The sequence below is a fragment of the Notothenia rossii genome, assembly GCF_949606895.1.
Source record: "Notothenia rossii genome assembly, chromosome: 5".
Classification (NCBI taxonomy): Eukaryota; Metazoa; Chordata; class Actinopteri; order Perciformes; family Nototheniidae; genus Notothenia; species Notothenia rossii.
This window is the reverse complement of record NC_136903.1, coordinates 85009888-85035960: the sequence shown is the minus strand read 5'-3', so window position 1 is coordinate 85035960 and position 26073 is coordinate 85009888. Positions and strand designations below refer to the sequence as shown.

The window sequence follows — 26073 nt, the reverse complement described above, 5'->3', positions numbered from 1 at the left end:
CTGACCAGCGCTTGCAAAAAGCAGATTTAATCCATATGCTATATACAAGAATTGGATATACAAACCGTCAACATCTTGTTTTCGTGGAGCCAAAAGGGACTTTGGAGCTGGAAGGAAGAGACCCAGTGGGGCCTGCTAAGATACAAGCTAACATTAGCTAACTAGCTTGCTCAGCAACTGTTATATTAACTAGGATGCTTATTTTGGCTAGCAAAACAATGCTTGAAACTAAATGTAAAAAAGGTAACAAACTGAAATGAACATCATGCTATCTAAGAGACCTTTGGACTTATTATGAAAATGTTAACTGAGACAATAACATTTTTCTCATACACTTCTACACAATCCAACTTATTTGTGTGGAGTCCCCTGCTCGTCATTCAAAAGACTAAAGGCCTGTTATGCATTTCAGACCAGGAGGTTGCCGCTCGGCAGCAACCAGCAACATTTGGGTCGGGTTTCCTGTGATTGAATAATGCAATGAAGGGGTGGCAGGAGGATTGAAGGTGTTGACATGTGGGATAGGAACAGGGCAAGATGTGTCGCTGCTGAGCTGGAGACTGTTAATAAAACACATGTCAGTTAAAACAGAGCCATGTTTGTGCAGATGTGTGCGATTTAGATCAAGACTCTCATGGGAGGATCTCCTTCCCTACTTGTTCTCCACGTTTCACAACCCTTCTCAGCTGGATCTCCACCTTTATATGTTTCTGCCAGATTGAGGGAGAAAGGTGCTCCATTTGTTTAGAGAGAGGTCCAACTGTGCACACGATTGGCCTTATAAGATTTAAAGGAGGAAACATGGGAGGAATGTTTTGTAATTTAAGTTCTCAGCGTGGATTTCTTATCTTCTCTTGTTCAAGCGATTCTGTACCAAAGCACATCTGTCTGCTGTTACATGAGTTTACATGAAAATGGAGATAAATGTGTACCCCCTCTAAACCCCACCCCCTCTGCGCCTGTCCATCAGACTCTAGGCTTCGCAGGCAGGAGTAGAGGGGCTTAGGTGATGGGAGCCAGAGGCCCAGTGATAAGACCATTTCTTCGCATGAGAGCTGACAGTGAATACAAATTGGTGCCATTAGCGATTGGGGGGGGGGGGGGGGGGGTGGGGGGGGTTGGTCAGTGGAGGGGTGGGGCACTACAGTGGCTCTAATTATAGAGCGGGTGAGCCCCCCAGGTCGGCAGGGGAGTGGCGGTAACGAGGTGGCGACAGTAGCAAACAGGGAGGTGTCGTGTCTCAAAGAGCATCACCGGGCAACTTGTGGATGTGCGGTCAGGAGTGATGCTTAATGATGTGTGATATGGAAGCGCTTTTACTGTGTATCCATTATGAGGGATCGCATTTAACACGTGTTGAGGCAAGAGAGGGTCACACCTTTTCCCTAGCGAGGGGGCTCGCAGCAACAGAATACAAACAACATGCCATGAATAGAAAGTAGCCAGGAGTCAAATCCCTGATTGTGTTTTTGCGTAATTCTGCTTTGGGGATTCATTCCAATGATATGAAGACAGATGGATTTCCCTGACTCTTTTCCTACATCATGAAACACACCTAATCCCTTTTACTGTGTTTTCAGTTAATAAGACGAAAACACAGAGAGCACCCTAACCAGACAACACCATGGTAGCAAGCTGACAGACACAGTCTATTCTACTCTTAATGAAAAAAAAAAAAAAGCCTGCATACTAATGATTACGACCATGAAGTCATTAGGAAGGTTTAATAAGGTAGTTATTAAAGTTAGAAATTAGGTGCTTTTCTCCTCAAATTTTAAACACTATTTCGACCAAGACCATTAATTTGAACAAATGTATATTTTTACGGCACTTTCACTTTTAATATTTGAAGAACTCAACATCCTGTTTTATTTTTGAAAATATAAAAAAGACAGATAACATTATATAAAAGGACGAGGACATATACAACATGTGTTATAGAAAATTGTTTGACAAAGAAAAATAGTGTTAAATTACTCTTTAAGCTGAAACAGATAATCATGAGCAGAAAAATGATGATCACAGTGTTTTCAGTTTCAGAATAGCTGTGTGGCGTGGCGTTGTGATTTATGTCAATTCTAATTTCACAGAGTTTGAGGTTCGATGACAGCGAGCAGAGGTGGCAGTGCCGATGCTTTGTACGTAGAGGACAGGTGTTTGCAAAGGCATGCTGTTATGTCTGTGTTTCCTCTCCGAGCGGCAGAGCCTGTCTCTCCACCAAGATGCACACACACACACACACACACACACACACACACACACACACACACACACACACACACACACACACACACACACACACACACACACACACGTACTCTCTCTCTCTCTCTCTCTCTCTCTCTCTCTCTCTCACACACACACACCGAGGATTCAGCGAAGCTTGACCACATCACAAAACATTAGCATTCCTTTCTGTTGCAGGCTCTTTTAGCATAACCAATGGGGTCAGATCATATCTCCGGATGCCCTTGCATATTTGTTATCTGCTGAATGACGTGTCCTATCTGATGTGACACAGCGGCCCGAGTCTCCTGACCGCTTTTATTATCCTCCGTCCCACAGAGGGACTAAGCCGAGGCGAGCAGCTGCTGCGTTCACATGCTGTTATCGGTCCTTTTCATTTAGCTGCACAGCTAACCTCAAACCCACTCTCCAGTAATCACACAGGCATTCTTTAACCACTGTGTCACTTCTCCACTGGCTTCGGAGCGTGGAGCTTACACAACCCCAAATTACTCATGTAAATGTTTGACGCGAAGACAAGTCGCGATGAAAGGAGCTGTTGAAGGAGAGTGCAGGAAGGCGATGTGGGCGAGGGAGCTGATTCGTAGTAACTCTGCTAACAAGATTGCAATGCAGGTGCCAGGACAGAGGCCAGCACAGTTAGCCATATGCAGAACAGGGCCCTTTAATCTCCATCGCCTTGTTTGTTAGCTCAGTAATGGCCCCTATATCAGGCGCTTCCTTATCTGAGCAGATACAGGAAATCACTGTGAGAAAGTTTAGCTAGATTAAGATAAGATAGAGAACCACAGCCGGTCTCAGATACAGGCGTCTGGATTTAAGCCAACTCCACTGTTACTGTGTAAATGCATCTTATAACAAACTGACTTAAAAACGCATAGTCACATTTTGCAGAACGTACACAAAACAAAGACTCTTTTTACGTTGCTTCAGGGCACTTTGTACAGTTAGAAGGTGCAAATGAATTTCAACCCAATACCAAAATACCACACAAAGTCAATAGTTAAACACTAAGGTTGGAACTTTCGGAGCTCTTATCCTTTTTTCTTTCCTTTTGAGTAAGTCGTGATTTCCTTGACATGTTCAAATCAGACCAGATAATTACTCACAGTTTGGGCGTGTTTGCAACGGTTAAGTGAACAGAAATCTTGTTGCAACATTTGAAGGCTATGTTAGAAGAAATTAAGAGACACATTGACCCAGTCACTAGAGCTGCAACAACAAAACAGATATTTAGATAATTGTTGCATTATTCCTGCAAAAATGGCAAAAACAATTGGTTTTAGCCTCTAAAATACAGATATCTTCTACCTTCTTCTATTTTTAACATTTAAAGTGAATATCTTTTGGTTTGGAATTACAAAACGAGAACAAATGTGCAGTTATACAGGTACATGGGCAGCAGACACTTCCTGAATCATTCAGACTCAAATGAATGAGATTTAGTAATGCACATTATGTCCAGCAAGTCTCTCAAACCTGTGGCACTGTCACCTGTGGCGTCTCAACTCATTACCCCCCCCCCCCCCCCCCCCCCCAAAAGCAATGCGTCTTTTGTGCAGATCTCCGTCACTGTTGTTGAAATGAAGCGTGTCTTCTGAAGGGTAATAATACTGTCTTAACTGCAGTTTTCCTCCTCTGCATCGACAGCATTCAAAAATATTTGGCCAGGTTTCCTGACAAGTGCTGCCTTTGAAGTGCGAGAGCATGCCACCTCCCCCGCCCCCTCTTAAACACCCTAATTATCACTCCTGTCACTCCGGTGCGTGTGAACCAACGCACCTCTTTCCTGACGGCTTGGAAAGCACCTCAGGTAGTGCACATTGTTTTTGATGCGCCGTGAGCTAACGGGGTATTTCTGTCGCTTTGTTGCACAAACCCCACAAACCGAACGCTAGACTTTTCAGTTTAGTGTTATTTCAGTAGAATTACAGCTTATGTGCTGCAGCTTCACTGTGATCTTTGGACAGGAGGACTCCCGGTGCAGTGGCTGCACTTTCTAATTATCGACCACACGCTCCACAAAGGGGAGAGCACAGACCCGTGAACTGAGCAGGTGATTGCTACACACTTCGCTCCACATTGCTCATCGCTCCCTTCCTGTTCGGTGTCAAAGCAACAGACCGCAAACTTTTTTGCCTCTCCCCCATCACCATCCCCCATCATCTTCACCTTCTCGGCTTCAAGCAGCAACACGCTCTGCACTGTCATTGGCAGCCGCATGCTCTTTTAATTTACCCAATTTCAAAGCAGGGAAATATGCAGCGGGCTGGAACACCCATATCAGTGTCATGAAGTGAGTGTGCGCCATGCTGTCAAATGCCAGGATGTGTAAATACCCCCCTTCAAATGTCCTCAGTATTCTTTGTTTTGTTTAAACACACAGTTTTCCATGATCCAACCACTTACCCAATGTTTCTTGTGAATTTGCCAGGAAAGTTACGAGAGGGGTGTACAGTTGAATCAAACTGGATGCAGCAATACATAATGTGAGGCAATTCTGATGCTAAGATGCATTAACTGCCTGAATACGATGCACACAATCCATTCTGTACTTTCCAAGCATGGCAGGAAATCATGTCATACAAGAAAGCATGAACAAGTTTGCTTTTTTTTTTCTGGAGCTCCTGAGAGTGCAGCGCTTGACATTGAACTTTCGTGTCCAAACATATTTCCAAGGTAAATTTGGCCCGTTGGCTATTAATTTAAGATGGGGAGATATGCTATAACATGCAGGCCTGCAGTCGGCAGCCAAGTGTTCTCTCAGGAGGAGGCTCAGGCTGACAGAGAGGCATGATTCTATACCTCATTTCACCAGGCAAGCTGACAAAAAGACTAGCATTATTTATAATGGTCTGAGGAAGGGGCTCAGACGCTTCCCAGCACAACCCATGTATTGTATGAGGGCTTGGCAAGAAAACTGCAAACAGGAAGACAGTGGTTCCAAATGTACAGTGAAAGATGAACTCAGATCTTAACATCAACCTGTCAATCTCTGAAAATAAATCTATTGGATATAATATATTTTGGGCCCGTAAATGAAATAAACCATCTGTACTTTCGCAATTTGGCTCCTTGTTTTCGTGTTGAACCAGAGCCAGGGTTATTGGATAGACTTCCCTCCTTCACAAGTCAGCAAAGACAATATTTCAGCAGGTGGTGATGGTGATTTATTAGGCATGCTGTGTGTAAGGACTGGGAGACGCAGCTTTTTTCAAAAAGGTTTCAGTGCGGAGAGTCTCATGAGTATACTCTGGAAGCATAGGAACATGCAACTCTGTCTCCTATACAATTACCTTCCCATGCAATGTGAGTGCATTCGCAGTTTAGTTTTTTCTCACAGATTACAGTAACAGTCTTAAACCTGTGGTTGATGGCTATCAAAACAACACAACTACTCGGTAAGGTTTAGACAAATATTATGGTTTGGCCTAAAAAAAAGTACGTATTTCGTTTTTTGAAGTTACAGAAAGAGTTGACTTTTGACTTCACATGGAACAAGAATAACGGTCTCCTGGGTGAAAATCATACCTCCTACACATATGCCAAAGGCCATGAAAGTACCCTCACTCATTCAAAAGGTCATTCGAGAGCTGTTTGGGGTGTTCCCTTTCCCGTAGTGTGTTATATAGGTTTTTGTGCATGTAAATGGTCTGCAAAGGCTACAATTCCAAAGTTACTTCCAGATGGAATTTCTCTCCCACACACCCCGACTAAAAAAAACACATTTGAACCTGAAAGTGAGAATAATATGTCCTCTTTTAACATCACAGCTGGTGTAGAGAACCATAAGCTTCAGACAATGAGTAAATTGTCTGTGAATTTGACTTTTACATCTCTCTCAGGACATGCTATGACTCTGACATTGAACTAGAATGTGTTCAGGACTCATCTTACTCAGCTCCCTGTTCTCAAACACTGGCACAAACCTTTCTACCGGCCAGAGAGGAGTGTTGAGTTGTGGGAACCGGCAGTGGGCTGTGTCACCTTGAGATGCTGGGAGAGAGGAGAGGATTGTCTGTGTTCAGCAGACTGGAGACAGCGGACCGGATTGCCTCTCCCTTCTGGAATGAGAGCTCTCTCCTGTATGCATTACTTGTGTACACGAAAGATGGAGCAATGAGAAAAAAGAAATGAAGGATGTCAGTCTAATTAAAGGACTTCTTATTTGCGTGGAAGTGCATGGCTGGGGAGACCTTGAGTGAGGGTATCATGTTCCCTCTCCGGCTTACTTTCACCTCTAATAGAGCCTTTGCCATTCCACAGGGGGAAGCGGTGCGTCCCCGAAACAAAGCCCTCGCTGTGTGTGTGTGTGCAGACCCCCCAGAGTGAACCTAAACCATGCACACAGTAATGGGCTACTTCAGGAGTTTATCTGGCTCTAATAGACACACTTGTTTGCTGCTCCAAGCCTCTAAATCTCCAGGATAAGTCTGTGTGTTGGAGAAAAGCTGTCATGCCCTAATGTGGAGGACAAAGAGCACAGCGGCCACTCTGAGCTGATCCTGTTTGAAAGTGTAATCTGCTACTGAGGGCATGTAGTGGATCGAGTGCGCGATGTAGGAGCTTTTTGCAATTTGATGAGATGTTTTTAGAGTATTGAATGCCAGCTATGCTAATTTGTTGCACAAACATGCTACGTTTTGGGATTTACCACACACTTTAACACAACCCTACACAATTCTTATAGATTTTACAGTGCAGGTATAATTCTTGATCGGTCACTTTGCGGCACAGTCTCTCTCTTCATGTTGCATTGCTGGAATATGAGTATTTACTGTACTGTACCTCCGTAAAATGTTGATAATCAGGAGGCTGTGGCACAGTGGATGGTTTGCTGGACTTCGAATCAGAGGGTAGCAAGTTCGAGTCCCACTGCAGTCAGCATGTCGTTGTGTCCCTGGGCAAGACACTTCACCTCAAATTGCTCCTGTGGGGATTGTCCACAGTATTGAATGTATGTTAGACGCTTTGGATAAGAGCGTCTAACAAATGACATGTGATGATGATAATCCAGTCATTTAATATATATAATTCCAAAGTGAGACATTACCTACATTAGTACTGTTAACTTCTGGACCTGCGTGGACAATACTTGTGTACTACAGGATGAATGCTGGATTTGTCCTTGTTACAGAGTATTTTGACAATTTAGTACTGCTACTTTTACTTAAGTCTGAGTACTTCTTCCACCATTGGCTGGTTGTGACTGTGTGTTTGCCGGGCACCAGTCTTCGGGTCCTGCTGGTTGTGTTTTCACAGGCGGTCTGACCCCCAGGCGAGTGTTTCAGTCCAGCTCAGTTGCCATTATGCGTCCTCCATCAACATTTCATAGCAGCACAATGCCGGCTGCCCCTGCCCGAGGCGAAGGTTGACTTTGGGACTGAGCTCAGAAAGGCTGACAGAGTAGGGATTGATGTCTAATAGCTGGATGACTTCACACTTTTTGTACCAGATCCCTTACTTCTTTCCTTTTACTTACTCGTGGTGAGATGTTTCAACAGTTTCATTCTTATGGTATTAAACGGCCCAATGGTATTCAGGCTAAATCATGAGCTCCATATGCAACCTATTCAGCTTTCCTCCTGTTGAGCTTTAAAAAGTCTTGCATAAAGGACTACTTCAACCAAAAAAAGATCTTTTGTATATCATTGACTCACCCTGTGTAAACATGAATTATTTATTTATAGAGAAAGAGAAATATTTGATCAATTAAAGCAAATGGGTGCCGTTTCTAACAACAACAAAACTGTACTAAAACTCAGTTTTAAACTCTCACACATTTATATTACTAACATCCAAATGTATGCTCACTACAAAACAAATGTTCACTATAATGTTACAATGTAAAACACACACACACTTTGCACATCTGCACAGTTAAAACCAATGTGTTTATGCGGACGTGTTTTTTTAACAAAAGTGCATGTGAGTATGAATAGTGAGCATACGACCGGATACAAAACACTTGGAATGCACTGAAGGAGTTGTGTGAGACTTTGTAAATAGAAGCCTTCACACAGTTGTTAATACATGCAGACTCTTCTCGATGTTTGAATTCTTCTTTCACAATAGCATTCCCTTGCTTGCATACTTCTTTCATAATAAAAACGAGGGTTTTATTTTTGCAACACCACCATCATCAAATAGGCAACGTTCCCCATGGTGTAGTATGTGTATTACAATTAGATTTGGAGGATAAGGAATGAGGAAAGTTATTTCATCACAGTGTTGAATATTTTGGCAGAATTTGAACATGTTGTGGGGTACACTGAGACTCCCCGCACGTTATTGTGTGATTATGAGATTAGATTACAATGTGTTTGTTTGGTAATGTGCGGCTCTCTATAGGGTGTGTTGTTGCCATGCACTGTTCACATTCCCTCTTCAGCTGACAGATGGTCCCATCCAGCTTCTCTCTGACAACAAACACACACTGAGAAGTTGCTGACAACCTGCTTCAGGAAGGGCTTCGACTAGCCCTTTCGGAATGTGTGTGTACAATGCGTTCTTATCCGGTGTGTTTCACTCTAGCCGCACGCACATATAAACATAGCAAGAGTGCATGGGGACTCATCATTCAACTTAGGTCTCCAACACAAATAATCACAGGGACCGGCCACATGTTGCATCTCCTCCGCCGTAGGCTCTGACAGCTGTCAATCACTCTGCTGCCCCGTAAACATTACTTTGGTGGGCAGTTATTAAATCAAACTGTACAAATATAGCAAATCTAATGCTATTAACCATTGCTTATTGACGTAACCCCTGCGTTAAATTTAGATCTGGCGGGAAAGACTTTTAATATCAGATTCCATAGGGAGTCTGTTTAAAACAGGTCTCTAGATGGTGTTTATTTTAAGGCCCAATGGTGGACATGTTGATGGCTTTGCATGCTTTGGTGTCCAGACCTCTTCCGCTGAGCCACCTAACAACCGCACAAGAATATTTCCCAGTTACTTCAAACACGTTGAACATGACTGCGCATACAGAGCTTGCAAAAAGTGGTTATCCATCAACCGCCCTAAACATTTTCAAATCTTGAAATTACTTATTTTTATAAGTCTTGGCCGCTGCTTAGTTAGGCCCGACTCCCCACGTCGACTTCATTTCACACTGCCTTGCTTTTATTATACACTGGCACACCTCTGCTCTGATATATCATTTGTAAACATTGAAACAAAGCTAACTGTATTTGACAGTTTATCCTTTGGTTTCCCTTCACCACATTTTTCGGCTCCTAAATCAACATTGAAGAACTCGGGTTAACCTCAAAGTGTGGTTCCCTGTTTCTGCTTTCTGTGGTCTGTTGGTTGTAGAATAAAGCCAAACAGTGAAGCGGGACTTTCCAGCTGTTTGAGAGAAACCTCTGTGTTTGTCCAACAATATGTCAGGGCCACCCTCCATTGCCTCTCCCTTAGAGATTGTAGAGGCGTGTGTTTGTCTATGGTGCGGCCTGGGGCCTTCGCTGTCTTAGCTGTGGCCTCTTTGCCCCGTCTGTACGTGGCTGCTGAACCAAGAAGAACACATCAAACAAACACTCAAACACGGAGCTAAAGGAAGATTGGGTTACTCTCAACATGAGTGGACTAGTTTACTGCATTGTCTTACCATGGTGCACACTCCTCTGACCTTTAGAGAGTACTTTCAAACCAGGGATGAAGCAGAACTTATTTCTAGAAATGTTTTCCCCATTGGCAACCATTTTGAGGTAATGGTAACCAGTTCTTGGCCTATGGGTGCCATCATTGGTTATCACTTTTTACAGATAAAAAAACACAACAAGAGAAAGCAAACTGAACAATTTGCACCCCAGCCCATCAGAGTGGGAATTCAGTTTTATCATAGGTATGATTAAAAACAATTCAAAGTCATTTCTGGAAGTAGACATGACTTCGAAATGATGGACAAGCCAATGTTGGTGTGACTTGATGGACCCAAAATGTAATATTTCAATAGTTAACATCCAATGGATCAATGGATCTTTGGTGGGAATCAGAACAAAGGTTTAAAAAAAACTAAAACAAGGTTTGAAATGGAGAAAACATTTAGAAATAAGTGACTTGGTGGATTCACTTCATAAGAGTCAAAACGAACATGACAATAGCTTCTACTGATATTTTGTACAATGAAGGTCTGCTCAATCGATGGGAACTATATCTAAATCGCAATATTGACTCGTGCAATATCCAAATAGCAATAAGTACAATATCTGGTAAAGGCAAAATATGTGAAAATATGATTCTATATTAAATATTGTGGTGCTGCAGATGATTTCGTATTTGAAAGACCTACTAAATAAAATCGTTGTTCAGGACTGATCCTCATTTTCATTGATTTTGTGAATGAAAATCGCAATTGCAATGTTAGTCAAAATCATTGCAATATAATGTGTTTCTACTTGTTTTTTAAAATTATATGGTGAGTAAAAGTAGAATATTTTCAGTGTTGGCAACCACTTTTCAGACACCTTAACTTCTTCCACACGGTATCACTTGTAGTAAACACATCTATCCGTCAAACTACTGTGTCTGTCTTTTCTAACTTCTGTCTTGCACTCAACGGCAGCCATTGATGACTTTTCTAGATCCTCTGATCCACTCAGGAGGTATTAAGCCATCAACACAGTGTGACAGACGCTCAGTAGCACTTGTCTCTAATGCGCAGTGTCAAGTTACAGCCGTGTTGGTGGAAAAAAACATCAGTAAACTCCACACGGGTATGCAGGAGTGGCACAAGGAATGTGTCAGTTGTCCATGCATGTGTGTGTGAAAATGTGCATGTGCACCACAGCTGTCATTAAATGGTGTATTTCTGTCTCCGTGCAGAGCTGAGATCCACCGGTACCGCTCATCACTTCGCATTCATCCTCAACACCAGCGACTACCGGATCCTGCGTATGGATGAGGACCATGACCGCATGTACGTGGGCAGCAAGGACCACATCCTCTCTCTGGACCTCCATGACATCAACAAGGAACCACATATCGTAAGACCATTCCCATCATGCACTTTCCCTAAACTCTGGCCCTTTTACCTCAGCACTACAACAGCTGCCCGTAAGGGAACAATCCTCCCCTCTTTTGCCCCAGCATCACACATGTTGCTCACATCTAGTTGTTCTTGGACTGGTATTTCTTCTGGTGCCGGTTCATTAAAACACTGTAATTGGGTTATGACAATCCCAACAGGACTAATATTAGCCTGGGAGGATATCCTTTTTGCAGTTTCAGCCGAAATATCTCATAAATGCCAGTGATGTATAACGGGTTGGATTGTAACTATGAAATGTCCTCTGTTCCTGCGTCACAGCTCCACTGGCCGGTGTCCGAGCGAAGAAAGATGGAGTGCCTTGTGAGCGGGAAGGATGCCATTGTAAGTACGCCTGTTGTTGACAGCACCCATAAGCTCAGCGGGGTCGTTCTGCTGAGGTGATTTCCATCAACTTGATAGGCTGAGCATGAGAAAAATACGAGCTCCCCTCCATTGTACAAATTGTTTGCACAAGTGAGGAACCTTGTTAAAATCACCTGTGGGTTCGGAGTTGGCCTATTAAAAGTGCTGGTTCCTTTCTGTCTTGCCAAAGAGACAGAAATGGATTTGGCGCGAAGTCAATCTCACCATCCTCCTCTCTGCCAGGCCAGGCTGGGCAGCACAACACTATTGGCAGATAGTTTGATATATTGTCCAGATATATAGAGAAGCACAGTATAACAGGTTTATTTTTATCCACTTAGACTTACGGTAAATCTGCAGGAGGTGTACCAGTAAACCACGGCTATAAATGTCTTTTTTATTTCGAAGTGTATTGCCCACTAATTGGTCTTTGTGTCTCCAGGAGGAGTGTGCAAACTTCATCCGTCTGGTCGAGCCATGGAACCGGACTCATTTGTACATCTGTGGGACGGGAGCTTACAATCCAGTCTGTACCTTCGTCAACAGGGGACGCAAACCCCAGGTTAGGATGAAAGAGGAGTGTTCAAGCAAAGGAGATGAACTCCCTTTACATCAACTCAGCAAACATAAACAGCTTTCTCCATCTGCGTCATGAATGGCATAGCTTGGCCTCTCCCTTTTTTTTTTTTTTCTTACCAAAGTTCTCCATCCACCTTACGCTAGGTTCCCTTTACGATTTCCCTCCATCATTAAGCCTGCTCGAGGTACCATGTCTCCGCGTCTGGGCAAGCAGCACAGCTTCCCCGGCACACAGCTGTCCTCCCCAGCGAGCTGTTAAAGCTGCTCTGTTTAGTCTCAGCCTTTTAATGGGACCTCTTGAATTTCCTAAACCGAGCCAGGCATCGCTACCTTTGCGTTAGTCCCCTTTAACACCTCACTCTTCCTTAAATATCACACTTGTTCCCTTAATGACGGCCGGGGGAGTTTTAAAAACCGGATAAATAAAATATACATTTCCCCATTGGACTCTCCCTGGAGATATACAGTGCTGTTGCAACGGCAATCGTGCCTTGCATGAGTCCCTTGTTGCATATGGTTCCTACATGACCCTTTGCTAATGAAGGGCTTCCATCCATTCACTCACCTATCCATTCACCCCTTCATGCATCCAGGCCACCCGCCAGCCTCCAGCGTGTGAGACGTTGGGTAATTGGAAGTGGGAGCTCCCATTATGGGGTGCCAGTGGAATGTTCCAGTTCTAGTCCATTAATGAGAGGACTGTTTTTTCCTCCGTCACACTTAACAGACAGGTCCGAGTCCCCCCCCCCCCCAAAAAAAACCCTCCATGACCACCTTTCTCAGCTGGGCTGGGGATTATGATTGGAAATGAATTGATACACACATATTCAAGATTCAAGGCTTTTATTTTCATGTGTGCAAAGCTACAGTGTAGTTATGACAACGAACATCTTAGGTCACAGGCTCCTCCAACAGCGCAACAAAATAAAACGGGTAAAATAGTGCAAGTAAATCAAATGAAATAGAATATATTAGTGCAGAATAGTCTACATATATCCTGCCACAGACCTTTCTATCATTAATAATTCAACTTTCAGACAGATTTTTGTCATTTGATTTCACCACTGCAGGGTATATTCTTAGGCTTGCCAGCTTTAAGTAGGCGCCCTGTCGTTTTTGTAAACGGTAATAGCCAAATGTTTTGCTTTGGCAGCAGCTTTTAGGGGAATGTATGAAGCATACTGTGAGCGCCTTTATTGACTCAACCACAGGATAGGGAACCATCTGGTCAAATAAAGCTACACACATTTGCTGCACAAACCTTCACACACATAGTATATGTATATGTACCTAATTCACTTGCATTCCTAAAGGTGTTCACGGGTCGTTAAAATTCTTAAATTCAATGGTTTTAAATGTAGGCCTTAAAAGGTTGAATGTTTTGGAACATTTTGAAAATAATGCTTTAATCTACAGCAAATGCTCAATCTGATTTATTGATGTTTTCCTCAGAATGGGAGCTCAACTGAAACAAAAAAAGCTTCCTACCTGATCAGATCTACTCACTATTATTCTACCCTTCCAGCTCCATGGATTTCAATCTTTAATTTAACAAGATTAAGACTCAGATGCAATTATTCTACACTTTGCTGCGATGGGGAAATGTACAATTGAACCTGAAGTGGATGGAGAATATGTTATTGAAGCCAGCTGGCAGCTGTATGAAGCCTGGGGCTGCCTCTTTTTTTATAAAGAATGTCAAATTAGTAATCGATTAAGCGTTTGAAACCCAGGTGAAAAGTGTCAAAACGATTAAGCCACATTAAAGTGCAACTTGCTAACAGACTCCAGCAAACCTTCATTATTGTTTGGCTGCAGTCCGCACTACAGTACCACAGCGGCCAAGATGAGCAAGTGTTTCAGCTAGAACTCTATCCGACCTTTTGACAGCGTTCTGGTCTGACTCAAAGAAATTCTATCACTTATTTTATATTTTATTTTAATAACATATTTTTGTTGAATATAACCATACAAAAGAAACCAGTATTACATCTAATTCTTAAATTCTTATCCTGCAGTCTAGTCTCAGTAGCATTGGTTTGGTGAGTTTCTGATCCTTTCTAAAAATCAGGACAGTTTCAAGCTGATGAAGCTCCGAAAGGTCCCTAATCCCTCCTCCTCAGTGGCGTAACATCCAGACTCTGTTGCTGTCTCCTGTTTTAGACCTCCATGTATCTGCAGATGGCCCAGGCCAGAGGAAGGGCTAGCCGCGCAGCTGAACCCAGCGCGGTGCACGACACACTTGGACTTAAGGTGCGATGTGGGCCCTGTCTGCACCGCAGCCCTGCGTTCTGCCCGGGCTCGCGGTCCCCAGCAGCATGCTCCCCCCCTTCCTTTTTTTGTGTCTGATCACATTTTGTCATCACCATCCCTAACACGGCCATCACTTGTTTATCTCCGTAACATTTAGCATGCCTCCCTTCCAGTCCGTGCACAACCGTTGAGGTTTGTGTGATGTGGAATTGCATTTAATGTCATCTTTGTTTCACTCATGTTCTCTTTGTGTGAGCCTCATTGTCTAAACACCCCTTTTGTGTTCGCCATTGTCCATTCGTGCTTTGCGTCTGTGCTAAATGTCACATGTTTGCATGGTGGAACTGGCTGCTGAAAGAAATCAGTTGACTTTTGCAAGACTCACATTTAATTAAACAGGCTTTCAGTTTGCTGTTCAGTGCATGGCATACTCTTTTTTTTTTTCATTTAGCATAGCCCATTAAATACAGATCAAATGATTCCTCCCGCTTATCTGAGACAACGCAGGATGTCCCGCCCCCATCAGCCCCTCCCCGCATCGGGCCCTCCTCCACCTTCTGCAGGAATGTGGTGCAGTCTCTCCCACTCCTCAGCATCTGACCTACTCCCACAGCAGGCTCTGTTAGCCCAGAGCAAACAGCAGCCATCTGTAGCCAACTAGCTGTGCAGCAAAGGAAATAAAAGAGCTGCATACTTGAACATGCCTCCACTGTTTGAGCTCTCCAAGCACTTTGAAACACTGAGAGAGACTCATGCAGGACATAAAGGCTCGAGGTGCAGGGGGGACTCTTTGAAAATGTTGCAAGTTTTTTTTATTTCAAACATGTTGCAACTTTTGGGAAGGGTCATCTTTTACGGCAAGGTTGTAAAAACACGTTCAGGGCACAGTTTCCCTCTGGTACACATAAATGTTTGTGACCTTTTTTCTTACACGTCAACATCTGGCATGGCTGGCAGTCAGCCTCCAGCACCTCCTTACTTGCACGAGTGTTGATTTTAATCAAAGATGAGTAGGGAATTACACGAGGCTGCGTGTATGATCCAATGAAGTGAGTTTGGCACAGTGCTTTATTCGCTCCCCTGATTTAGCGCTGATGGACAATGACAGAAATGTCTCCATCGCTGTACCCGTTGGGAGTGAAATATTTGGTTTTGGACATGCTTTGGTTTTTGAGGCGGAGCTACAGGACATGTCATTGCACGCCACTAATTCATTTCCCAAGCTCTCATACGCAAATTCCTGCCAATCCACTCGCAGTGCTTGCGTGCAGTGATGCTACGAGCAGTGAGCATCAGTCATCCAGCCTCCATCCCCGGCTTGTTTTCACTGTGCTGGATTACAGGTGTCAGCAGCCATAGGCACCGAGAAGCTGAGAGATGTCTGGCATGTAGCTTATAACGCCGAGAGAAGAAGCCCGTATTGTTTTCCCGCAGTAAAGTGGCATAGACATGGATCAGAAATTCCTTGCTTCCCTGCATGTATTTTTCCGTAAGAACGCACGCTCATTATTCTAATACTTCATCCCCCATCAGGCCGTAGAGGTCCCACAGGAGTCAGACGGAGCACATTGGCTGCCTCGCTTTCCCCACACAAGGGAATCATAGTGACAAGATGAAGAGTGCTGAATTTATTGCTGTATCCATGTGATTTCTTTTCCCATTTCAGGAAGAAATCTTCCATTTGGAGCCGGGCAAAGTGGAATCTGGGAAGGGAAAGTGCTCCTACGACCCGAATGTCAACAGCGTGTCAGCTTTGATCAGTGAGTATCGCCATGGGTTTGGTCACATGAGGGCGTAACCATGGTCAGGCCTAGCAACGACAGTTTTATGGATTGTTTATCTTTTTCTTTATATGCCTCACAATGCATATTTTTAAAGTTCTTTTCCGTCTGCCATTGAAGAAGAAGCCAAAAAGGTCACGCTCAGTGTCCTCTACATTCTTTGCCTATTTCCCACAGTTAGCTGCATTTACGCATCAGCCAAATCATCAGGAATATGTCCTTGTTAAGGTGGAGGTGGACATTATGTGTCTCTTAATGGGAACCCCTCACTGGGGAATCATGCCTTCCAATAAAAATACTTGAAGCATGTTGGGAAAGCATTGCTGTGCTTTCATTACCATTTGAAGAGTAAGATGATCTCTACTCACGTGTGTACTAAGGCTCACACAGTCTTACTTCCCACAGGGCCTGAAGTATTTGCACATGTTTTAATAGTTAAACAATCCTCTGCTTACATACCATTATATTTACAGACAGGTTACCGAGGAACTCTGTAGGGGGGTAATGGCGTTGCGTAATTTAATTACAAAATGAATGCAATTATAATCAGTTACAGTAACTGGGAAAAGACCTTATGTTAGTAATTACATAGATATTATTTTCAAGTTAAATATTTTCATTAAAGAGCTTATATGCAGAAGTAAATTATATTGGTTATTCAAGTTATATTAAAGAACTTTAAATACAAGTTTCACTGTACTCAAAAGCATGGATACAAACATTTTTAAATGAGGGAATAGTTTTTAACTTTTGTATTTTTTTTATTGTTATTTATTTTGGAGGGCTCCTTTGGGGTAAAATATAGAAAATAAATTAGATCTACTTCAGCGTCAAAGTGTGTCCCAATGTTTATTTACTATCTATCCATTATGTCCTGGTAACCATGATTAGTTTAGCCTTTCATCTAGTGTAGCATTCATGAGGGCAGTGTCCTCTGTCTCTTCGCCCAAGGTCACTTAGTGAGACAGACCACACAGTTGCCACCAGTGAAAGGCGATCTTCTCTCTGTGGGGCGAGGCAGCGGGTGTAAATCACTGCCACTGCCTTCCCACATTAGCGCAGTGCCAGCTGACCGGTATGGAACCAGCACTGTCATCCAAGATGGATTCATCCCCCACTTCTTCCAGTTAGCATCCTACACAGTGTTGATACGGACCGAGATCCACAACAATAGATGTACCGTTGGATTTGCTCACCACATTAGACACCCCATCATCCGTGGACGTTTTAATGATGCGTCATCAATCTCCATATAGCGCTGATGAACACCATGACATTGAATATAATGGTGGTAGGACAGTGTTTTGTGTTTTCCTCTGCTGTACCTCCTGCTGTCAGCTTACTCGATCTCTGACAGTCCCACCTGCTCTCCAGCGGGGCCCCAGCAGCTGGAGGACCGACACCTTGCCTTTCTGTGCCTTAACAAGGCTGTTGTATACATTTGTCAGTCTGCACACATGGATGTGCTCATAGTTTATGTCTTTATGGAGTGCGTGCGAAGGCTGTTTTCAGGAAGTTTGAGCTCTGTTTTTTGTAACGCTTTAATTGATGTGTGATGAGTTTTTCCTGGAAGGAATGGACTATTATCTTTCAAGAAAATGGCATAGTGGTCTCAAAATTGGGAGGGATGTGTCACAGGAAGTGCTTTGATGCTTACATCTTATTGTCCGGAGTTACCAATAGTATTTTATTTGTATTTAACAATTGGAAACGTACTGGTCCATATTTAATAATACTCTGCAATTTACAACTTGACAATAAAATATACTTCACCTGCTGTGTAAAGTTAATGACTACACTTTGGTCGTACTTAAATTCTAACTCTGTCCAGCGTGACTGACATATTTTAGCATTGTTTTATATTACAGACAATATGTCCACATTTAGATTTTATGAACCTCTTGTTATAAATACACAGTGGCGAGCCGTGACTTTTATACCTAGGCCCTCGTATTTATCATTGTAACTCAATCTTGAAAATGACTCGGTTAATAATTTTGCAACGATGTCATCACTATCACTGACACAAGCCTTATGCTAATCATAAATCTATTGATTAGATTTATGATTAGAAAATGATAAAAGTAGGGTAGACTAATGCAAAATATAACTAAACAAATATTAAAAATATGTATATTTAAAATAAAAACATTTTCTTTAACGTTTTCAAATATTCTTTTTTTTAATATCTAGAGGGCCCTGACTGTAAATACATAATAATAAGATATTAGTGTGGTAGTGGTGGTGGTGGTATTAGTGTGGTAGTGGTGGTCTAATGGATCGTGAGGTGGGCTGAAGATCGGAAGGTTGTGAGTAAGGCAGTTAGCCTTTGTCGCTTTGGATAAAAGCGTCAGCTAAATGTAATGTAATAAGATATCCTGGTTGGCAGTGTACTGTGAGCATTGCCTTACATTAGCAACTACATGTAATAGAATATACTGTATATATATCAATATACATATTAAACTGCATTGTGCGCCATGCTACAAATAAAGCCTAATAGGGAAAGCAAATGGACTGTGGTTAGGCAAGTTGTTTTCATTTCCCCTGTCATCGGTAATAAATGACACTGTCCTTATACAGAAAATTTCCTTAAAATATACAATTGTCTTATGGGATCCTTTGTAAGAAATGTAAAGAAACTTCTGCACATATTGAGCATCTTTGGCTTTGTGAAGCTGAGCGTCCGTATCATAAAATAAAACATTCCTGACATGTTGAGTTCTAAATAGGCATTTTAAATAAAAGCCACGTTTTATTGTGCCAAGGTCAATGGTGGTATGCCAGAGTGAAGGAATGTCCCTAAACTGAGCTGTTCCCTCTCTCTTAGATGGTGAACTATATGCGGGGGTCTATGTTGACTTTATGGGAACAGACTCTGCCATTTTCCGGACTCTGGGAACAAAGACTGCCATGCGGACCGATCAGTACAACTCCAGATGGTTAAATGGTAAATGTTCTTTAAAACTTTCAAAATGATACTCATCCAGTGTGTGAGGAAGAGGCTTTATCCCAAATGTGTGAGTACATGTTAAGATTCTGGTGTTGGCATGTGTGAAGAATCCCCCAACAAATGATAAACAGGAAATGCTCACAGTTTATAGAAGATTTCCAGCCAGATGTTTCCCGAAAGGCTTCTTCGACCTTAAGATCTCATCACCTCTTTCCCCACAGACCCTACTTTCATCCACGTGAAGCTCATCCCTGACAGCGCGGAGAGAAATGACGACAAGCTGTATTTCTTCTTCCGGGAGAAGTCATCCGAGATGGGCCAGACTCCGGTGACCCAGTCCCGTATTGGACGCATCTGCCTGGTGTGTACACAGTGCGAAGCGTGTTTGTTTTTGGGTGTAAACATAATGAAAAGAAAACCTGCGTCGATACGAAGAGCAGGCGGGGGGCTCCCCAGGCGGGGGGCTCCCCAGGCAAACTAGTGTTTAGTCAACGCTGACGTGCTGGAATCCACATGTGTCTTTAACCTTCCTGTCTACAATGCATCCCTCTGTCTGGGAGGTCGCCCTCTGACCTCTGACCCGGTGACCTCCTGACCTCTTCTCCCTGGTAGTCCTAAAAACATTTGAAGCATTTAGTGTACATTTTTTTCATTCGTTTTTTCGCAAGTCATTAATTATTTTTTAAAACCGAACGCAAGTACTACGCAGCGTAAAAGCGACATCGTTTTTTTTCTGGAACGACATCTATTTTTTTGAGCTTTTCCACTTAAGTTGGTTGAGTTCTGCCTGTATTTAAAAATGATTATAAACCAACAACACTGAAGCTCCATAGACCCACACCTCATACCATATACTTCTTCCATTCTTACTTTTCACAATCAAAGTCCATGATATATACTATTGATATCAAGTCTTTTGCATTGGTGTGTTATCCATTCACGATATTCCTCCTCTTACTGTAAGCCTGTTTACACTACAAATGCAAATGTAGCTTAGCAACAAAAACAAATATCAACAAATGTGAATAGAAAGTGTTCATACGGTGTTAGCGTGTGTCCATGCGTCCCCGTATGGATTTGCGTGCATATGTGAGCGGTACAGGGAGTGTATGAGCACGGGTATAGGTGAGAAAATGTGGTGTACGTGTGCTTGTCGCCTCAGCTGTTCACCGTTTTAATTATTTGAGGGGGTCAGGTGCTGACCCGGCACACAAACACTCGCTCGCCTCTCAGTGGGCTGTCATTCCCACTTCTCCTCACATCTGGATACTTTTATTGCCACTCGCTCCGCGCCCTGCACACCACCTTAAATACACTCAGTATACTGTAATTACACTGGAAATTATAAAAACATCTCAAATCCCAAAATGGGTTTCATCAGAAGTGCATGAAAGAGCCTACATCCAGCCTTCAAAAGGAAAAAGACATGCTTCCTCTAAAGATGCTGATTATGGAGGAGCACATACTGGTGTCAGCTCTTTCTTACTGGGATAGATTCTGGCCTCGCTCCACCACAGATGGGAGAGTCTAAATAGGAGGAGACAGTGTTTACCATCTCAACCCCCCCTTCCTCTTAGCTTCCTGGCTTTGCATCATGTACAGTGTGTGTGGGTGGCTCCACCTGGGTTTGTTTTCAGAAGGGAAAGACGGGAGGATGTGAGTTTGATCGAAACTGTTCTGTGTCTCCACCCCTCTTAATACAGAATGATGATGGCGGCCATTGCTGTCTGGTGAACAAGTGGAGCACCTTCCTGAAGGCCAGGCTCATCTGCTCCGTGCCGGGCGCCGACGGCATGGAGACGCACTTCGATGAGCTCCGTGAGTACAAAAACCTTCAGGAAAATTGCAGACTGAGATTTTGCTGTGGCTCCTTACACAATGTTCAGTTGAAGCAGTGATCTGTGGGTCACTTGGTGTGGGTGGGGGGTGTTGTTTAGACTATCATTGTCAATCAAAGAGACTGTCAGACATCTGAGGTATTTTCCATTTGCTTCCCAGCGATGTTGCCAGATTACATCCTACACATCTAACCCAGCAACTCATTGTTTCATTTAGTTAATTTGCACATTATTTGTCCGTCTAAAAACAAAGTGAATGCTTCAGAGTTTTGTTTGTCTGCCCGATGTTGTCATGAATTTCCTTTTTATGCAGTTTTAAGCCCCATATTTAAAATACACTATGATGATCTTTGTCGTTTTACAAACATTTTTAAAACCAGATAAATGGTTTTAGTTATCTGAAATATAAACACACCTTTTTTGCACCTGAATAAGAGATATTTCCTTTCTTCTGAGAATTGTATTATGGAAGTTATTGTTAAGAAGTGTATCTGTAGGCTATATCATTGAAATTAAAATGAATCAAACTGTGACATGGAATAGCGGACTTGTATTTAACACAGAGGCACTACTTTTTCAAAAAAAATAGTATCACTACCGTCTTAACCACTGTTTTTCGAGAGAAACTAAATCTTCTCTTTGTGCAGTTAATCATTTTGAAAGTCAGTATCACATCGAAAAGAAGAAAATGGCAGAATGACAAGACGGAATTTATTGCAGACATATTCATTTTCAAGTTCCTGTCACGTATGATCACATCTGATATATTAAGTAGAGAATAATCTACTGCGGGGTCTGATTCGACTGCAGCACCTGCCAAGAGCGTATACACACACACACACACACACACACACACACACACACACACACACACACACACACACACACACACACACACACACACACACACACACATACACACACATTCACACTAGAGCTAAGTCCTTGGCCCACTCCCATCATTTGGCCCCTATAGTGTACTGTAATGAGAATGACACACATGCGGTTGTTGACGTTGTCTTTCAAGATGTCTTAAACAAAAGTGTGTGTGTAGGGGGGTGTCCTGATGGCGTACAGATCAGATCGCCAGGCAGGAATGTTTGAGAGTGTGAGACTATTAGCATCTCCAGGGGAAGCTCTTTCCCTTTCTGTCTCACTGGTTTAAAATAAACCCAAACAGTGATAGGGGACTGATGCGTGAGGCAACTGTGGCTCTTGTACTAATCTCAAGAATGAAAAGTGCCATGCCTGTTGAATCTGATGATCGTTTTTGTGTCTCGTTATCTGGCTGACACATACAATGTTTTTATCTGCGTGTTTTTACAGGTGGCGTTGATTTTATACCTCTTTGAACAACTAAAAAATTGACAGACGTTTGGTCTTTCCATGTTTGCTGCCTTACAAATGAGGATTCTGTCTTTTCTCGGTGACCTTTCATGGGCGTGCTGCCACAGAGTGTTTTTGTGACAGAGCTGGAGGGTCGTCAATGTTTGGCACCGGTGATGGTTTAACGCTAACTGCTTAAATTAGACTGTAATTGTGTAGTGGAGCATGTTGGGGAACAACCAAGGACATGCAACACAGTCTCACGGCATTTCGTGTTATAGTCACTGTGGAGGAAATTCCACTTTAAAAACAGAAACCACCTGGTTGGCAAGAAAAGAACAAATAATAGAAGTTTAAAGCAAAGTTGTGTTATTTAATAAAGTCAATTAAAGTCAAAAAGCATTTAACAGAGTTAATCTATTTCAGCCGAAAGGACAGAGTCTCGCACCAAGAAGCCAGCACCAGACCTGCCCTCATCTAAAGAAAAATATCAATACTTTATACACTACAGGAGGAGGAAAGGGGAAGGTCTTCAGCAAGCGAATTTACATTACGAGAAGTGTTGACCAGATGGTTGAAACTTGACAGACTTTGGTTTGTTCTATGGAAGATGAAATTAGAGACTAGCTGTGAATTCAATCAGTGGGAAATAAACAGATAAGAACAGTTACAGTAATACTTTAAATTAAACTTAAGGATAAGTTGCTACAACAGTCACGACATTGATCTATTGATTCGTGTTCACCAACACGATTTTGCCATTTTTTCATGTCACACAGAACGATTTTAAAAGCAATGTAAATAATAAAAAATTAGAAGGAAAAACAGATTTCAGTATTCTGACACAGAACGATTTTAGAAGCAATGTATTTATATTGATAGTATGTTTCGTGCCTGCACCAAATAATAACAAATTAGAAGGAAAAAAAGATGACAAAAAATACAGATTTCAGTATTCTGAGGCTCTGAGCCCCATTTATTTTCCTCGCGGACGGCAAAAAAACTCAGACATTATACAATTTAAAATAAAAGGCTTAGGCTTAGGGTAAGATATTGAGTAAGAAAATGTTTTTATGAACCCCACAGCTTCTGGTCTTCCAAGACCCGACCGGACAAAAAGACGTGGTGCAGGCACGAAACATACTACCAATAGAAATACATAGCTTTTAAAATCGTTCTGTGTGACATGAAAAAAAGGTGAAAATCGTGTTGGTGAACACGAATCAATAGATTAAATTAATTTTGTGACTAACACGAAATGCCGTGAGACATGAGACATTTATATATACAGTCTATGGTTGGGACATGCATGACTGGGCAGACATGCCTAAAGAGAAGAAAACTGCATGTCAGTTTGAATAGCAAAGACTCCTGGAGGGAACAATACATTGGATATGATTGAGTTTGATGCTAATGGCTTCAGTTGTCTCTCTGGAGAGTTTGTGTTAAGTTTGTGTCGTCACAGATTTAAGGATTTCTCAAGGGCTAATTGTCTTTAAACTTTGTACACTGAATGTAAGTCCTTGAAGAAATAGCTTGACATTTTTTAAATAACCCTTGTAGTAGTTAGTTAGTATTGTTAGACAACTCTCATGCTTTAACCACAATATGAAGCTACAGCCATGAGACAGTTAGCTTAGCGCCGTTTAACTTAGCCTAGCAAAAGACTTGAGATGAGGCTAGTCTGGCTAATTAAAGTATAAATATCATACATGACTAAAGCTCACTAATCAAGTTATAAATATATTTTAAACAAAGTGTTAGGATTACAATGTTTTTCTCAGGATTCCAGGAAGACATTTCCCAGATTTCCACAAAACCACAAACTGTTTTTTTTACACTTCACTTTAAAGGTGCTGAAAGGAAAACATATTACTTTTCAGTTACCTTTTTTACGCTGTTTCTAGTATTCGTGATAAGCTCACCTTAGCCTAGCTGGCTCCTGGCTGTAGCTTCATATTTACAGTAGCCTACGCATATGAGAGTGGTATCAATCAATCTTCTCATTGAATTCTTGGCAAGAAAGCTTGTGAGCATATTTGCCAAAAGGTTAAACTACTTGAGAGTCTACATGTATAGGAGATGTGGTACTGAGGCACTGTAGATGTATTACATTACACAGCTGAAGATTGTTTCAAGCCAGGGAAAGTTCAGAAAGATTTGTTAGCCTTGCTTGAGTGAGTCTTAAACTTTCCCCCCTTTCTTTAAGGGTTTTAATAAAATGACTCTACAAGTTATTACTGACAAGTTTGTTGAAATATCCTGAGCAGCTGTATTCCTAGTGTGGAACTCTTATTCAGAAAAAGCTTTATGGCAAAGCACGCCTGAGACCTGGGGAGTTTTTACAGTTGGAATGAAACACTTATCGGCTCTACCTGACAACTTGTACCTGAATGACTGAAAGTGATTTAAAACACAGACCTAACATGATTTCTTACTGAAAAAGAAAGAAAATCCTTTAGTTTAGATGTGGAACATTTTAAAACAAGTCATCAATTGATAGAGAGAAGTAAAGGCAAAGGCAAGTGCCAAATGGAAATGTAGAGACACTTAGAGGCGCGGACAGCAGATTTACAAAAACAACCCAAAGGCTGATTAAGTTAACCTTTTTGTTTAGCAAATGGGATGTACAGTGTGGCTGAGACTTTATTGCTGTACAAATATCGCAAAATATGCTTTGCAATATGGATAGTGTCCTTACTCTTATTAGAACACAAGATCCCCTGGAGCTAAGTCATCACTGCCCTGTCAGTATAGCTTTTATTCTAAATCACAAAGCTTATTTTTCCACGTTTTCCTGAAGTTTTGATCTGATTTTAGTGCCGATATACCTTCCATGATGACAGCTATCGACCTCAGCAGTATCTTGTCCACATATATACGCACACTTACATGTTCTTGCGTGCACAATTTCTGCAGTACAACAGCTGTATGTCATGATAAGGATCATTTGTTGTGTGACACCCATTGCAGCTCGTCGCGCTACGTCCATGCTACACCATGACCGTTCTACTGTGTGTGTGTGTGTGTGTGTGTGTGTGTGTGTGTGTGTGTGTGTGTGTGTGTGTGTGTGTGTGTGTGTGTGTGTGTGTGTGTGTGTGTGTGTGTGTGTGTGTGTGTGTGTGTGTGTGTGTGTGTGTGTGTGTGTGTGTGTGTGTGTGTGTGTGTGTGTGTGTGTGTGTGTGTGTGTGTGTGTGTGTGTGTGTGTGTGTGTGTGTGTGTGTGTGTGTGTGTGTGTGGTATATGGGTGTGACTTTGGGGAATTTGGTAACTTCAGAGGAGCTGTAGGAGCTCTCAGCTTTAGGAATGAGATCAAGGCTGCAGACAGTTCCCAGTGGAGTGCAATTATGTGAACTAGTAGTTCAGACTCATAGACAATGCTAACCCTAACCCTCCATGTATCATTATATATGCATAGCAGCCTGACAGCTAATTTCTCATGCTGGTTCATATGGCTCTGCAAGTGCATAAAACTGAATTGGTATACTCTCTTTCTCTTTGCGTTGATCATGTCTCCTTCTGTTTCCACGCTTCACACAAGCTGTAATAGTTATATTTTTAGCTCGATACCTCAGTGTCTATTGCTTGTTGACTCTCTCACCAATCACGCCTTTACTTCACGGTCATTTACCTGTGCAACTAGGTTGGGAACGCATTCTTTGTTTTGTGCCAAAAGCCCCTTGTTCCTATTGTTGGCAGT

At 42.3% G+C, this 26073-nt stretch overlaps 1 protein-coding gene across 2 annotated transcripts in view; it reads left to right on the top strand.

Annotated features, from left to right (window-relative positions):
• LOC307040545 (semaphorin-3F-like) overlaps positions 1-26073 on the top strand; it is a 67258-nt gene that overhangs the window by 29048 nt on the left and 12137 nt on the right. Inside the window, exons 3-10 of one of the 2 annotated variants that reach the window (XM_079683489.1) lie at positions 11076-11236; positions 11560-11622; positions 12086-12205; positions 14386-14475; positions 16142-16235; positions 19087-19206; positions 19431-19570; positions 20913-21027. In XM_079683489.1, coding sequence (XP_079539615.1) covers positions 11076-11236; positions 11560-11622; positions 12086-12205; positions 14386-14475; positions 16142-16235; positions 19087-19206; positions 19431-19570; positions 20913-21027 — 903 coding nt within the window. The remainder of the gene's footprint in view (positions 1-11075; positions 11237-11559; positions 11623-12085; positions 12206-14385; positions 14476-16141; positions 16236-19086; positions 19207-19430; positions 19571-20912; positions 21028-26073) is intronic. The other variant, XM_079683490.1, reaches the window with a different exon arrangement.